The sequence below is a fragment of the Misgurnus anguillicaudatus genome, chromosome 19 (assembly GCF_027580225.2).
Source record: "Misgurnus anguillicaudatus chromosome 19, ASM2758022v2, whole genome shotgun sequence".
Taxonomy (NCBI): Eukaryota; Metazoa; Chordata; class Actinopteri; order Cypriniformes; family Cobitidae; genus Misgurnus; species Misgurnus anguillicaudatus.
Genome location: NC_073355.2, coordinates 19,739,858 through 19,756,539, shown reverse-complemented (window position 1 = coordinate 19,756,539; position 16,682 = coordinate 19,739,858). Strand labels below are relative to the sequence as shown.

General features: G+C 37.3%; 1 protein-coding gene across 1 annotated transcript in view; it reads right to left on the bottom strand.

Moving 5' to 3' along the window:
* smurf1 (SMAD specific E3 ubiquitin protein ligase 1) overlaps window positions 1–7,325 on the bottom strand; it is a 42,649-nt gene extending 35,324 nt beyond the window's left edge. The window contains exon 1 of the mRNA XM_073857066.1: window positions 7,023–7,325. Within this exon, the coding sequence (XP_073713167.1) occupies window positions 7,023–7,077 (55 nt within the window). The 5' untranslated portion in view covers window positions 7,078–7,325. The remainder of the gene's footprint in view (window positions 1–7,022) is intronic.
* Window positions 7,326–16,682: the final 9,357 nt, after the last annotated feature.

Sequence of the window (16,682 nt, the reverse complement as noted above, 5' to 3'; positions counted from 1 at the left end):
CCCTCTCTGAGAAGCTGGTTCTCTAAATTTATCTCCTTTAAACCACCACAGCTACAATTATCAAAGCTCTGCTTTCGAAACAAATTCAGTGTCATCAATAAATTTTAAGGTAATTAGTGTCAGACTTCAAATGTCCTGCTGTGAACAACACATCCATGTATTATGCAAAAAAGATCCCACTTTTTGTAACGAAACATAAAAACTTTCAGTGCACAAAGCAAAAAGGCACATTTGTACAATGTGGTTTTACACATGGCCAGTCTAAAATGAGGTGAGTCACAAAAATACTCACTGTCTTATACATCCTAATGCAGGGTTCACACATAGACTGTAAAAAAAGAAGGACGACGCCCATTCGCTCGCTTCCAATGGTGATAAAAATAAATGATAGAAACCAGCTTTGGAAAAAAGATAATTGAAGTGTAATTAAATTGTTTAGTTGGACTCAAGACCCATTTTCAGGGCTTGTGCGGCACGCTTGGGTTCACACCAGACGCAGTAGAGGCGGCAAGCGCGAGTGATTTACATGTTAAGTCAATGGAAAGACGCGATTAGGCATCCTACGGCACGGCACGTGCGGATGGCGCGAATGACTAGAATTTCACGAATGCCTCGAATGACTAGAAATTTCACGGCGATTGAAGCGAGTAAACCCAAATGTTCAAGCGGCCAACCATGTGCGAATAGCGCATTTTTTTCCACCTCTACCGCGGCTGGTGTGAATGCACCATAATAAATATGAATCTCTGCTTTGTTTAAGTCAATTGTTCACACCAAATTTTATATTAAAATGCCGTCATGTTATCTTCTCAAAAGGGGTTAGCGTGGTAAATTCAAATATGTTACACTGGACCACAAAACTAGTCATAAGGGTCAATTTTTTTTTTAATTGAGATTTATACATCATCAATATAAATGAAAAAGCTTTCCATAGATGTATGGTTTGGAAGTATAGGACAATATTTGGGCAAGAACTTTTTGAAAATCTGGAATCTGAGGGTAAAAAAAAATCGAAATTATCCTTCAAAGTTGTCAAATGCTTAGCACTGCATCAACTCAAAACAATTTTTTATATATATATTTATGGTAGAAAATGTAAAAAAATATCTTTATGGAACATGATCTTATATCCTAATATCTACCTAATATACTAATGATCATTTTGACCAATACAATGTATTTTTGAATTTTGCTACAAATATACTCTTGCTAATTGACTGAGTTTGTGGGCCAGGGTCACATACGGCAGTACATTGAAAACTTTCAATCTCATTGGTTCTCGCATGTCTCATGACTAGGGCTAGGCAAAAAAATTTTTTTTTTGATTAATCGTTTTTTTACGTAATATTCATATTATTTTCACAATGAAAAACTCGCAGACCAGACATCTTGTCTTTGCGCTAGACTAGCATACTCTTCTTAACCCCGCAACACGTGTCATCTTTGTGCTATGTCACAGAAAGCACCAATCAAAACTCCACATGGCCAGCAATGAGCAAGTGAAGTGGTTCAACAAACCAAAATAATCCATCATTTATCGGCTTTCATTTATCAGCCTAATTTTGCTATCAGACCGATAACCGATAATATTAAAAATAAGCAGTTATCGGCTGATAACGATATGTTGGCCGATATATCGTGCATCCCTATTTATGTTCACTGTTTTTTTTATAAATAAAGTATTTGTATATTTATTGAATCTATATCTCAATGAATCTATATTCATTGAGTTGAATCGAGAATCGAGTGTAAAAATTGGCCCAAGAACCAAAAACGAATCGATCCGATAGCTTATGAATCAGAATCGAATCGATCCGGAACATCTGAATTAATACCCAGCGCTACTCGTGGCTAGCTCTCATATGCGTGTTTTGATTAGAGCATTAATATATTAATAGACATATATCAATTGTTTAATAAGCTTAAAATTTTTATTTCTCTTACAAACATACCACTGGAGTCATGTGGATTTTGGACCTTTTGAGCATTGTATGATATTAATTATTTATGTATTAATAAATGATTTGTGTTCAACTGCAGAGAGTAGGTCATATATATCCGAGATGGCATACAGGTGAGTATATTATGGTTGAATTTACATATTTGCATTAACTACTTCAACAGTTAATCTAGTGTTAAAGATTCCACAATAAAGGTCAATCAAAGTTGACAGTGAGAAACCTTCCTAAAATGACATTAACTACTTCATTTCACAGTTACCAATGTAATTCATCAGAACATTTAGTTCAGTAAACATCAGGCAAACTACATTACACAAAGAGTGAGTCTATTATAACATTCAAGGTTACACTGTGTGACATCAAGCCCATTCATACGTGTAAAAAAACCTTTAGGAAGTAGTAAGGTGCAACTATAATTTTGGGGAATGAAGAAATAATCTGTTACAAAGCAGTCTACATGACAGAGCCTTGAGTCACACATGCAATAAGGGGAGAAAACCATTGTGAAATGTGCCTCCAACTTAGGGTAGGATAATATAACACAGTGACAATACAGAGAAAATGCATTATACAGTCAGACATGGATGTTTTTTTTTTGTTGAGGTTTGTCCAACAAAAGACAGTCAAGAAAGCTTTTCAAACAAATATGTACTTACATGAATTTCTTTTCAATTTAATAACTTCTTAATAATTACAAAATGATACATTTGTTTCGAATAGTTTAAGATGCTGCTATATCCGTCATTATTTGAAAAGCCTTGTGAACTATGGCACAGGTGAGGAATAACGGCAGTTCCTCTTTATATCAACTACCCATGGCTTTATTTACACAGGACCAGTAACGGTCTGGCTCTGATCAATAGCCATAGTTTACAGATGTGCAGACGGTGAGAATAAACAGCGTCCCATGCAAGCCCTCAGCTGCACACCACATCCACATTACACACAGGAATGTCTGAAAGACCACATGCTCCACATACCTAGACAGTCATGAACATGAAATACTCATGCATGAGTGTGCAGGGGGACAGGAAGAGAAAGATAAAAACAGAGGAAAAAAGGGAGAGGAAACAGACACAAGACACAGAAGGGATAACAGCAGACCAATGCTAGTGCTCCCTAAAGAAAAAGCAGGATTCCCCAGTGACCAACCCTTATGCTCTAGAACAAGCTCAGTCACAGTTATTAAAAAGTCATGCAAAGATTGTCTACTAGCACTTTTGCTGGCTACGCCACGCTTAGCTATTTACACAGTGTGTATATGTTTGTAGGATTTTGTTTGTATTATATAACACAGCACATACGTAAGCATGAGTACATTTACACAACAAGGAAGAGATCTAACCTTTAACTCCTCCTGTGTATTTATATTATCTTATAAAAGATATTAATATCGTCATGTTGGCATTAATGGCCCACAGAGATGCCCTAGGCCTAGGCTGTGTATTATTGTTACATCTTTTTTGTAATTGGCCTCACAAGTGATCAATATAAACAACTACTGCAAACATAACCTTTTATGTTATGCTAGTTCAGGTACTATGAAAAAGTTACTGTGGTGTGAAAGGCACTGTAGTGCAAGTACATCCTAAGTAATTGCCAGCGCTATTCATGGAGAACCCCCCAAAAATATATACTTAAGCACATGAGATAAATAAGTTGTGTTGACATCCAAAATTTGTATTGCTAAGGGTCTTCTGGGCACAGGGTTGGAAACCACTGATTTAGCTGATAGGGGCTTTAATAAACAGCTTTTCCAAATCACTGGCATGTTTTAGAGATCATGGTAGTATACGAAGTCTCACCAACACCACAAGTTGAACACAGCTGTTTAGCAGTACCAGTCAAACCACATGTTTTGAATCTGGAAAATTATTGAAATCTTACTGTCTATTATCTCCATTTGTGTATGGGTGTGCATTTGAAGGTAATAGCAGTAGTGAATTAATCATAACACAGCGTAACATTTACACAAATTGAAAAACAACAGAATATCTTAGCAAGCATGGCTACCATGCACTCGGTCTTATTCATTAACACAACAATAAGAACTAAACAAACCCACTAATCCACAATCCCTCAGGGTAAAATGCAGTTGAAAACATGCAAAGTCAAGTGGTTCCACAGGACATTATCAGCAAAGAACTTACCAAGTAATGAGGAAACAAAAATAAGAAACTTGAATTTCTTCCTTAATACTTGGTGGTGGTAACCTTGATCACGTAATAACCCCTGAGCAAACTGCAGTGCGGTGAATAATTAAATGATAAAATACAAATATTAATAAAACTCTTTACCTCTCCAATAAATTACCAAAAGCAGCATAAGGCTCAGAGCAACGCTAACAAAGGTTGGATCAAATCAGATACTAAAGGCCCTATAAACTAAATCGGACTAAATTTTCTACAAAGCAGTTAAGGGGTGTGCAAACCAAAGCTTTAAAACGCTGTTGAAAACGCCAGGTCGACTGCCATCTTTTTTTAGCTGAGCAATTTGGTTGCAGTGATACTTCTGCTTTGTTTATCAGTCGTTGCACGATGTGCCGGTTGGTTGTTGTGATGTTTATCCCTCCACTGTGATTGGACGGCCATGCGAGAAATGACATTGACGAGCTGAACTTTTCACCCAAACTTAAATATTTTTCAACTCTCGGTATTCAGCACAAAAAAACGTGAGCTGCTGGCTTTTTTGAAAAGTGCCGCGTTCCCACTGGAAACAATTGAAACATATGCTGGCCACTGAAGTTAACAATAAAAAAAACTTAATAGCAATAAGTGGATGACAACATTACAAAAGGTAGGCTAATATGCTCAGGTTTCATCTTGACGTATACAATATCAGACGGCGTGGTTTTAACTTTAATTGTCCACTCTCGATACGGCCGCATGTTTAAAGTGACTCAATTCCGATCTTATGTTGCACAGATCGGACATTACCCACGAATGTGTAAGCAGGGAAAAAAAAAACGCATAGAGTCTGATATTCTCCAATTGGTTTCAGGCCTCATTTGTATATGAAAATAAATTGAATATGAATCGGTTACATGTATTCACATCCGCAATGTAAGTGGACACCCCCCACAAATACACGACTCTTTTTAGCAGCACAATGGAGGATGACGGCTACTCTTAGTAAAGTAAGTTTTATGTCTTATTACAAAAATAAAGCTCTATAACCTAATAATTTTGTCTGTGTCCATTGCACGTTGCTACATTTTACTTCCACTGTGGTTTAAGCTGTACCGAGTCAGTATGTCTACCTTGAATTGTTTTACGAAGTGTTTAGGTGTAAATGCATATATTGGATACAAGTCGCTTTTAAAAGATGATGTAAGCGGGTCTTCAAAAAATTCAGATACAGACAACAAATCGGACTTGGGTATCAAGATTTGTCAATTACTTTGTGAACACCCTGCTACAGCCAGTAAAATGTTGGGATAGTATGATACACATTTAAATTGAAAGTCATAAGGTAAAAAAAAACAAGAATGAAGAAATTAAGAAATGAGAACAAAAATCTTACAAAACTGCTGTGATTTCTATCATGCAGATAAATATCTCTCTCATCGGAAGCTCCAGCAACCAAATCCTCGACTTTAAAACGCCATTGGAGACTAAACAGTAAACCGTCCATTGAAAAGTTTCAACACTGATTGTTTCATGAGACAGACATTCCTTGTCCAATTAGAATTCCTTTCATGGGCCCAGGGGGGAAAACAGCACAGCTGGAAGCTCTGGGTTTGCCTGTGGGCCTGAGAGCTTTCCACCTCGACACTGGACATCTCTACAAACAAACTTTCAAGTGGCAACAGACCACAGGAGATGCTGAGGCACAAGCACATCTGTGCAAAATAAAAACTGAGACAAAATCCCATTCAGAGCTTGTTGGGGCGAGAACAAATGTCTTTAAGTTTGTTATACAGTGACACTTTGGCCTCTGTGTAAGTATTAAGAGTACAATGGCATGTTTGATGACAAAATAACTCAGTCCAACCACGAGTGACGTAAAACCACAACAAAAACCTGTAGTTCACTTCCTTGTTCTAGTAGCACACGCCTCAATAACAATTTACAGTATCAATACAGTTTGTTTATTTGTCACGTGGACATTTATACAAATAAACAAACGGTATTGATACTGTAAACTGCCATTGAGATTACCATTGCACTGCTAGAACAATGCTTGTAAAACGTGTCCTTTTCATGTGGAAAAACTAATATGACTAACAGCAATCTGGTCACTTGAAAAGAATGTTAACCCTCTTAACCTTGCCCCGGTAAAGTGTATTATACAGTACAGAGGAAATTATTTTGCCCTTTAATACATATACAATACTTGAAATGCCATTGACATTGAAAACTGGGAAATTGGATTTATGACCAATTACTCTTATGCCAGTGACAAAAACATTTAGATTAGTGTGTATCAACCATATCCTGTTGAGTAAAGAAAGACAAAACGGTCTCAACATCCGCACCACACAACAAAGTGGATTGTGAAACAGTATATTAGCATGTAAAGATCAACCCTTATGTTCCTTTGTTACTCACTTCAATGACCAGAAACTGTTATAAAGCAGACCACAGCAAACCTTACTGAATAATATAGCAGGAAATCATTTATAAATGTAGTTATAACATCTTAATATATAACGAAAACAAAGCCATACAGATGAGGGGAATGGAGAAACACAGCTGCCTCCGCTTCATCCGGTTAATACTCAGCTGATTTATGACTAATCCAACCCAACAATCCATGCATGGAGAACTACTTTTGGCTGATCGGGTACAAATTGGTAAAAATACAGCACTTTCACAACTACAGTACCGTTTATAAAGATGCTTTTACATTTTTTCGTGTTAGCATGCGTTTATTCGGGCTTAGCATAAAGAGCCCGGCTGCAGCAAAAGCTAGCAGGGCACTCGCCTAACGTTAGCTATCCAAGACACACAGTAGCGAAAAATACACACAGATATTCAAGTAACTAGACATGTGAAATGTTAATAAACCACATGATGGTTACATGACGCTTATAAATGAGGTGGTTTGCGGTTGTTTTACCTGTCAGTCGAATTTTGATGCTTGACCCGTTCCTTCGAGTGCCAGGATTCGACATCACTCCCACAAAATAACCGACGAACTTTCTCTCGGGATAAACCCAAGACGCTCGCTCAAAGCGGATATAAAAACGTAAAAAAACACACTGCAGTATTATGTGATGTGTGCATCTGTTTCTAGACGATGAAACGGTGTTATTTTCGTCGGGCAAATCCCCCGTAGCTTTCCGACTTAACAACACAGGCTAACATTTTTGAGCTCAACGGCGTTCTGACATCACGTTAGTACAGCTGTACGTGCACGTACTCGTGGACGGTCGTGCGCGTTTCCGCTTTGCGTCGGTGATTTCAGATATGAAAATACAGATGTATATCTATGTATAAAACCATATTTGCATGCTTTTTGTATTATTATTTTTCTTTCAATATTGATGTCTTAAAGCAGAATATATAAGCTAAGTTAATTGACATAAATATTTAATTTATTTTTTGTTTAATGTGTATGCCTCATTGTAATTTACTGTAATTGTTTTAAGAAACCCCATGAATCAATGCAAGTAATAATAATAAGAGTAAATTTTTTAAGTGAATAAATTGGTGTTTGGCTATGGTTGTTGTTTTGGCATGTAATCTATTGGGGGTGGCTGACATTATTAAATTTGCATTGATACTGATTGCATCAACTATGGCTCAGGAGTTGTCTGGCTGAAACAAGAAAGGTTGGTGTGAGCAACAAGGGAAGGGATCAGATTTGAATGCTTTAGCAACTGGAAACAATAGAGCCATTTAATAATGTTGTGCAGAAGAAAGCCAATCCACATAAACAGCAGGCTAATGAGGCAGGCAGACCACACATTGGTCTTTCTCAATCCATCACCACTTTAATGAACAAAGATGCATTGTGCTGTTGGCATTATGATCTATTTGATCTGAGTCTTTAATATGCAAACAAATACATTTATTCAATTGATTAAATTAATACATTGTGTGGGATTCAGTGTGTTTTTTGAAACACATCTTGAAATGAGCATGTTTAATAAATGAGCTCAAAACCATGTATTGACTGCTTACTGGATATTGAGCATATGATTTTGTTTAATTTGAACATTTATATATAACTACAAGACAAACAAAACAAATAAACTAGATAATTGTTTGCACTTGCTGCTTCAAAGAGTTTTTCAATCATAATGTCATAAATACATAAAAACATGTTTGTCTTGCTTAGAGTTCAAAGAGCTTTTTGTATAAACTGTGCAAAATGTCTGGCTTTGGATTATAAGAGATTGCCACATTTGGGCTTTTAGCTAAAGGCCAGACACAATAGCTGGGAACTGCAACAAATCTTCTGATTTAACAAATTTGAAAATACGTTATTTAATTAGATCAATAGCACTTGTAAGGTAAGATTACATTGCAAGCAAAATATAAAAACATGGTTAGAAATGGTATTGCAATGAAATACCCAATAGACGAGCCGTTGTTGCAGCTCACTTCTGCCACCTATTGGTCATGATGATATAAAGGTGACAGGAATTGATTCTTTGCAGCATGAAGCATGCAGAGGTTTTAGCAGAATCAATGTGACTGTCTCATTACTTTATTGGATCTGAAAAACTTGAACAAACATTAAAGGAGACATTTCACAAGACTTTTTTAAGATCTAAAACAAATATTTGGTGTCCCCAGAGTACGTATGTGAAGTTTTAGCTCAAAATACAATATAGATAATTTATTATAGCATTTTAAAATTGCCACTTTGTAGGTGTGAGCAAAAATGTGCTTTGGGTGTGTCCTTTAAATGCAAATGAGCTGATCTCTGCTCTAAATGGCAGTGTCGTGGTTGGATAGTGCAAATTAAGCGGTGCTATTATCCGCTTCTGACATCACAAGGGGAGCCAATTTTACAATGACCTATTTATTCACATACTTGCAGAGAATGGTTTACCAAAACTAAGTTACTGGGTTGCTCTTTTATACATTTTCTAGGTTGATAGAAGCACAATTATAGTACTTTAACATGGAAAAAGTCAGATTTTCATGATATGTCCCCTTTAAGTAAAATTGTCAAATGACTATACAGTATATACATGCAGATACACTTTTATAGTAACTAATATTCTACACTTGATGATGGTTATTTATTATAATATATGTAGAAACATTAGGAAGTATGATGTTGTTTAAAGTACTGACCCAGCACACGTGTTGTGCAACTTTAGCATAATCTTGAATGATGTTCCTTGCGGCTTTAGGAATCTATTTTGATCTTAAGAAGTTTTTATCATAAGGTGTACCACCTAGTTTGGATACTTAATTGATACAAGCAGTTGTCGGTAATGGCTTTTGTGTAACTGAGGAGCACTGTGTGTGTTCAACAATTTGAGTTAATGATCCTCCAATGCCTAAAGTGGAATATTCAACTACACAGCTCTGTGTAAGGGCTTAACACAATACAGTCACATTACAGCCAATATATCACAGACCTTCCCTTCACTTCCAATTCTACAACAGTGATACTGTTACAATGCCGCAGTGTATGTTCTAACAACAATACATTATAAGCAGATGATACATGCCAAAATTGTACATGTAATTGCTTTTAAAATATGAAGCATCACCTAAGAAAAAATTTAAATCTAAGACGTTAAAGAGGAATGCATACCACAATATTATATGATGATGGCTAGGTGTGAGAAAATATTAAGCCAATTTGAAGAAAATTATGGTTGTGAATTTTTCACAAATTATATTGAAAACTTTCAGCTTTGCTGTTTACTGCATGAAAACACAATGCTGAACACATACGTTATTTTTGATATGAATCCCAAAAGATTTCTATATGTAATGCATGGTCTCTTTCTTTCTGGAAACTATGTTTACAGAAAGTGAGTTCATAAAATAATGTTAGATGAGATTTATGTTAATCATTAACTGTAAAATCAGCTTTAAAGGTACAGTGTGTACATTTTAGTGGCAACTAGTGGTGAGGTTGCGAATTGCAACCAACGGCTCAGTCCACTGCTCGCTTTTGAAACACATAGAGAAGCTACGGTAGCGCCACCGGACAAACATGTCATCGTCGGAGACAACTTAGTAAAAACACTTTGTCCATTAAGGGCTTCTGTAGAAACATGGTGGCACAAAATGGCGACTCCATGTAAGGGGACCCTCGGTGTATGTAGATAAAAAGGTCTCTTTCTAAGGTAATAAACACATAACGGTTCATTTTGAAAGGTCATTATACACCACTGATAATATAGTTTTGTATATTCTTTTGCATTTCTGTCAAGAGATCCTTCTAAAAATTACACACTTCACCTTTAAATGACCTGTTAGTTTTTCTAGATACATTTTTTAGTTATTTGTACTGGTGTTATGAATATACCCCTTAGAAAAGTTAAAATAAAAGCTCTAAAATATCCTATTTTCCTAGTTGAAAATCTGGTGCCGGTAAGACTGAAAACACCAAAAAGGTCACCCAGTTCTTTGCCAATGTGGGTGCCACGGCAGGGAAGCCTGCTCTGGATTCCAAGGCAAGTAAATGGTTTTGATCTCTCTTCTGTGGAACAGCCAAGCGTTTACACTGAATCATTTACTCGTATTCTTTTAGGGCTCCCTGGAAGATCAAATTATTCCGTCTAACCCTTGAGGCATTTGGCAATACTTAAATCACTAGAAACAACTCTTCTTGATATGTGAGAGATGTTCTCTTGTTTTCCTACCACATAGGAAACTTTACTGGATTTTTTAAAATGTGGCAGCAGGGGAATCTGCTTAAAGCGGTTCTGAAACTTCTTGCCATGTTTATTGTATGGAATATTGATCAGAGTCAACAGCTAGCTGCATAGTGCCAACAAAGAGAGCTGCATGTCGACTGATTATTGTCATGCGAAAACAAAAACATTTTCTATAATGTCTTGTTCAAAATAATAGCAGTACAATGTGACTAACCAGAATAATCAAGGTTTTTAGTATATTTTTTATTGCTATGTGGCAAACAAGTTACCAGTAGGTTCAGTAGATTCTCAGAAAACAAACAAGACCCAGCATTCATGACATGCACGCTCTTAAGGCTGTGCAATTGGGGTATTAGTTGAAAGGGGTGTGTTCAAAAAAATAGCAGTGTCTACCTTTGACTGTACAAACTCAAAACTATTTTGTACAAACATTTTTTTTCTGGGATTTAGCAATGCTGTGAATCACTAAACTAATATTTAGTTGTATGACCACAGTTTTTTAAAACTGCTTGACATCTGTGTGGCATGGAGTCAACCAACTTCTGGCACCTCTCAGCTGTTATTCCACTCCATGATTCTTTAACAACATTCCACAAATCATTCACATTTCTTGGTTTTGCTTCAGAAACAGCATTTTTGATATCACCCCACAAGTTCTCAATTGGATTAAGGTCTGGAGATTGGGCTGGCCACTCCATAACATTAATTTTGTTGGTTTGGAACCAAGACTTTGCCCGTTTACTAGTGTGTTTTGGGTCATTGTCTTGTTGAAACAACCATTTCAAGGGCATGTCCTCTTCAGCATATAGGGCAACATGACCTCTTCAAGTATTTTAACATATGCAAACTGATCCATGATCCCTGGTATGCGATAAATAGGCCCAACACCATAGTAGGAGAAACATGCCCATATCATGATGCTTGCACCTCCATGCTTCACTGTCTTTACTGTGTACTGTGGCTTAAATTCAGAGTTTGGGTGTCGTCTCACAAACTGCCTGTGGCCCTTGGACCCAAAAAGAACAATTTTACTCTCATCAGTCCACAAAATGTTCCTCCATTTCTCTTTAGGCCAGTTGATGTGTTCTTTGGCAAATTGTAACCTCTTCTGCACATGCCTTTTTTTTAACAGAGGGACTTTGCGGGGGATTCTTGAAAATAGATTAGCTTCACACAGACGTCTTCTAACTGTCACAGTACTTACAGGTAACTCCAGACTGTCTTTGATCATCCTGGAGGTGATCATTGGCTGAGCCTTTGCCATTCTGGTTATTCTTCTATCCATTTTGATGGTTGTCTTCCGTTTTCTTCCACATCTCTCTGGTTTTGCTCTCCATTTTAAGGCTTGGAGATCATTTTATCTGAAACGCCTATCATTTTTTGCACCTCTTTATAGGTTTTCCCCTCTCCAATCAACTTTTTAATCAAAGTACGCTGTTCTTCTGAACAATGTCTTGAACGACCCCTTTTCCTCAGCTTTCAAATGCATGTTCAACAAGTGTTGGCTTCATCCTTAAATAGGGGCCACCTGATTCCACACCTGTTTCTTCACAAAATTGATGACCTCAGTCATTGAATGCCACACTGCTATTTTTTTGAACACACCCCTTTCAACTAATTCAACTTATTGCCCAATTGCACAGCCTTAAGAGCGTGCATATCATTAATGCTGGGTCTCATTTGTTTTCTGAGAATCTACTGAACCTACTGGTAACTTGTTTGCCACGTAGCAATAAAAAAATATACTAAAAACCTTGATTATTATAGTCACACTGTACTGCTATTATTCTGAACAATACTGTAATAAATAAGCTTCTGCATCATAGATCTGTTGGAGGGAAGTTTTGTGTAATCTCTCAACAACCCACAGAACATGACTATCACATTTTTTTTATCAGCGAAAAAACCATAACTGATTGTTGAGTCTGCAGGAAACACCATAATTTCCCTGGTGAACTGTGAAACCTCTAAAAAGATCCCAATTTGTCTTTTCTCCAGAGGCCCTGCTTCTGATGCCAAACCCCAAGCAATATGTTTGGATTAGTCACAGTGTTACTGTGGTGGATAACTTGGATGATGGTGAAGGTGAAGTTAGAGGTAATCTGTTATATAGTACCGAACTCTGTTGTTCTTGCTTATGATTAAGTTACAGAAAAGTTACAAAAACCTAAAAAAGAGCAGGCAGATGTTGATTCAACAGTATCTATCATAAAAATAAATATTTATAAGATACAGTGGTTTTCAAACTGGGGGCCGGGGCCCCCAGGGGGGCCGCGAGATGGTGCCAGGGGGGCCCCAGTTTTATGTAATACATTAATTTATTGTGAATTCTGTGTAATTAAATCTAAAAAAAAATAAGGCTAATAACCAAAAGCACAATTTTTTGTATAATTTAATGTTTTTTTATTAAAATGTTGAGTTTTAGAACAGTTTTTTGTCACAAATTTTCTTTGGGGGGCCGCGAAGCACCGAATGCACCGTACACAAGGGGGGCCGCAGGCTGAAAAAGTTTGGGAAACACTGAGATACACTTTAATAAGTAAGACTGGCTTTTCTTTAAGAAGGGTCCAGAGGTCCAGAGGTCCATTCTGAGCTGGTGCATTATGTTGGAACTGTCAGTGTATATTTAAAGGTGCCGTAGAATGGAAAATTGTATTTGCCTAGGCATAGATGAATAATAAGAGTACATGGTAATGACATATCGTGAGTTTCAAACACGATTCTGTTTCCTCCTTCCTCCTCGTGCATGCAAAAGATCACTGGAAACAGACCAATCTCAACATTACACTGTGATGTGACAGTCGAGATGCTTTAAGAACAATGTTGTTACAATGCTAAAAACAAAATTGTGACTGTTGCTGAGCGCTATAGAGGGTATGCATTGACGTCACTTTTCCACGCAGGAGCTCGCCATGTTGAGTGGCAAAACATTCAACAAAATGGCTGGTTTTCATAGCGGCTGCTGCGAAAACGCCAGTAAAACGGACTATTATCAGCTTAAATTGAATTTAGTTGGCCTTAACAGTGACCCTAACAACTTGCCAAAAAACAGTAGTCTGTAGACATAGGCATATGGCCATACATTGCTTTTCCTGACATATATGTTTGTCTTGTCAAACACTATAAACCATCCCACCTTTGTAGAACACAGGGCCCATTATAATGAATGTTTGTAATGAAGGCTCACTGACAAAACTGTGCAATTACACAGATTAAGAATATTTATTGATGTATTCTTATAGGATTTTTTCATCCCAAAAATTTACATACCTGACGCTACTGGATATATTTCTCTTTTGAGTGTTTTTTGCAGTCTGGAAAAATTTTTGGTAGCACAGTCAATCACACAACTACTTTCCCATTTTAGACGTGTTTTTCATGCTATGCTAATGCTGTTGCTCAGACTTTTTGCAAGCTAAGTGGGTCACTTTTGCCGAAGGTAGTCTCAGCCTCTGACATCACACCCACAGAATGTTGGCTAAACATCTGGGCTGCGTTCAGCCCCGACAAAACGTTGCACGTCGTTTATCAAACAGAAACAGTGATGCGTTGAACACCCTGTTGTGATGACGCAAGAGTTGCAACTACGGTAGCTGAGAGGCCATTCTTTGTGTTCTTTTATACATTTTTTATTTTTGAAGCCTGAGGAAATCGTTATAAATGTGTGTTTAATACTGGAAAATACGCTTGATGTTACAGTCACTGACCTTGCCGTCCAGAATGAAAGACATCATTCCAACTTGACCCATTGAGCGAGTTGTCTCTTTACTACCGCGTGGTTTTATACATCTTGCCGCTGATTGGGCCGACATTTTGGCTCGTTATTGTGGGGAGTCCGAAACGTGACGCTAGACGAAACAAACTGTGATTGGTTGTTTGACATGTCGGTCAAACAGCCTCGTAGGCGGGCTTTGTCCAGGAAAAGCAGCAAAAAATACCAGACCTTCAGTATTGACTATGGATTGGCTACACGAAACAACGCCGAAGGTGACTTCACGTGCATACCCTCCAAATGCTAGTTAATGCTATATGCTAGCATTTAGGCTAAAGTTCTACTATTGATGTTACAGTTTCGTTTTGCAGGTCCATAAAAAAACACAAAATTGAAACGTCCATAATCAATCTCCAAACAATTGATTATTCCGCACATTCTGTATCAAGGGTTGTAAATGGACATCAGAGAACAATTTAACATACTATTTCAATGCATTCTTTGGCACCTTTAAAGAAGAAAGTCTGTGTTTTTGCTGCATTTTAAAGCTCCTGTTCTGTCTGTGATTTTGAAGTTTTGATTGTGTTTATAGTGGCCAATATAACATGTGTTCATGTTTCACGTGTAAAAAAACGCGGTATTTTTCACACAATTTACTTATCTGTATAGCGCTGTTTTCACTGTCCTCAAAACAGGCTGATGTCTTCCTTGTTATGTGAAGTCCCTCCTTCAGAAATACGTATCGAGTTCTGATTGTGTAGTTTGTTTAGTGTGCTGTGATTCGATAGCTGCTTAGCTTAGCAGAGCCGTTTGAGCCAAAGCTGGTGACTGACGTATTCATGCGGGCGGAGTTTAGTCAATGAACTGTATTACTGACGTCATTAAAGCAGGAAATAGAGGGCTGTAGTCCAAACCGGCCGTTCGTTGTAGGCTTTTAAAGAGGAATTCTATTGAAGAAAATATATCGCCTGGCAGTGAACTTTGAGCTTTATCATTTTACAGGTATTATTTATGCAATTATAGCAACATTACACACTAACTAGGGTTTAAAAAATGGTATCAGGAAGAATGTGACCTTTAAGCTATAAAATGCCATATGCTGATTATCCCAGGTGCACAGTCAAAGAATATGGTCAAAATATGTACCCTAGCTGTCACATGTACCCTTTCAAAAAGAACCGCTTTGGACCTAAAGAGTTCCTAAAGTGTACATATTGGTACCTTAAAGTTACATATTAATACCAAATATACATGTCTGTACCTGAGCGTTAGTTAGTTGCTATTCACTTATCATGTCCCTTTGATTTTAGGGTTTGGTCATGGTTAGTGTTGGGGTGGGGTTTGGTTTTATTTACAAAAATGTTGTCCTTGGATCAACACAATATGTTGCCTTGAGGACATCTCTCACTTGGCAAAATCAGTTTGAGCAACAGTAGGACCTTTTTACAGTGTACTGCCCTATAGTGACAGCTGAGTTAGGGTACTTATTTTGAAAAAAAATTTCTAACAGTGTGGGAAACATTATCACAGGATAGCTAGAGAAGAACAAAGATCCACTGAATAAGATGGTGGGCTTTGCCAGACGTCCTCCATGTCTGTCTGACCCCTTTAAAGTGGAGGAAGCTGCAGCAGGGGGGAAAGCAGAAAAAGAGGTCTTCCTTTCAAGACGTCTCAGCTTTCTATAGGGTACTCTATAATTATAACAGTATGCATAAAGTTTTAACATGTAATTCTTTAATCTGATGTATCCTGTCTGTGGCCTCAATACCAACAGTTGAATAAACGGTTTACCACCCTGAGAAGCACAGCATCTCACTTTGAGTTCAATCATGTATTTCAATCACAAGTTTTATTCTTAAAAAAACAGTGCACCCCAAAATTTCATTTGTTTCATATTTTATTCACCTTAAAGAAAAGAGTAACTTGACCTAGGCTCTGGTAGCTTTATGTACATTTCAGTGTGTTTCTGGTTTTGGTTTTCATTTTTAATGATAAATGAAACTTTAGGTACAAGATATGGATCTGCTGATGAAGCAGAAGAGCAAAATGGAAGATCAATACGGAAGAGCAAATCCAGAATATTAAGAGGTTGCAAGGAATTCTAGGAAAGGTTCAAGGCAGACGCAGAGCTAATGGATCTGAGAAGGGACTTGGAAGTCTACTCTGGCAAAGTCAGAGAAAGAAAAACAGGTGAAAGCAATCGAGAAATTCA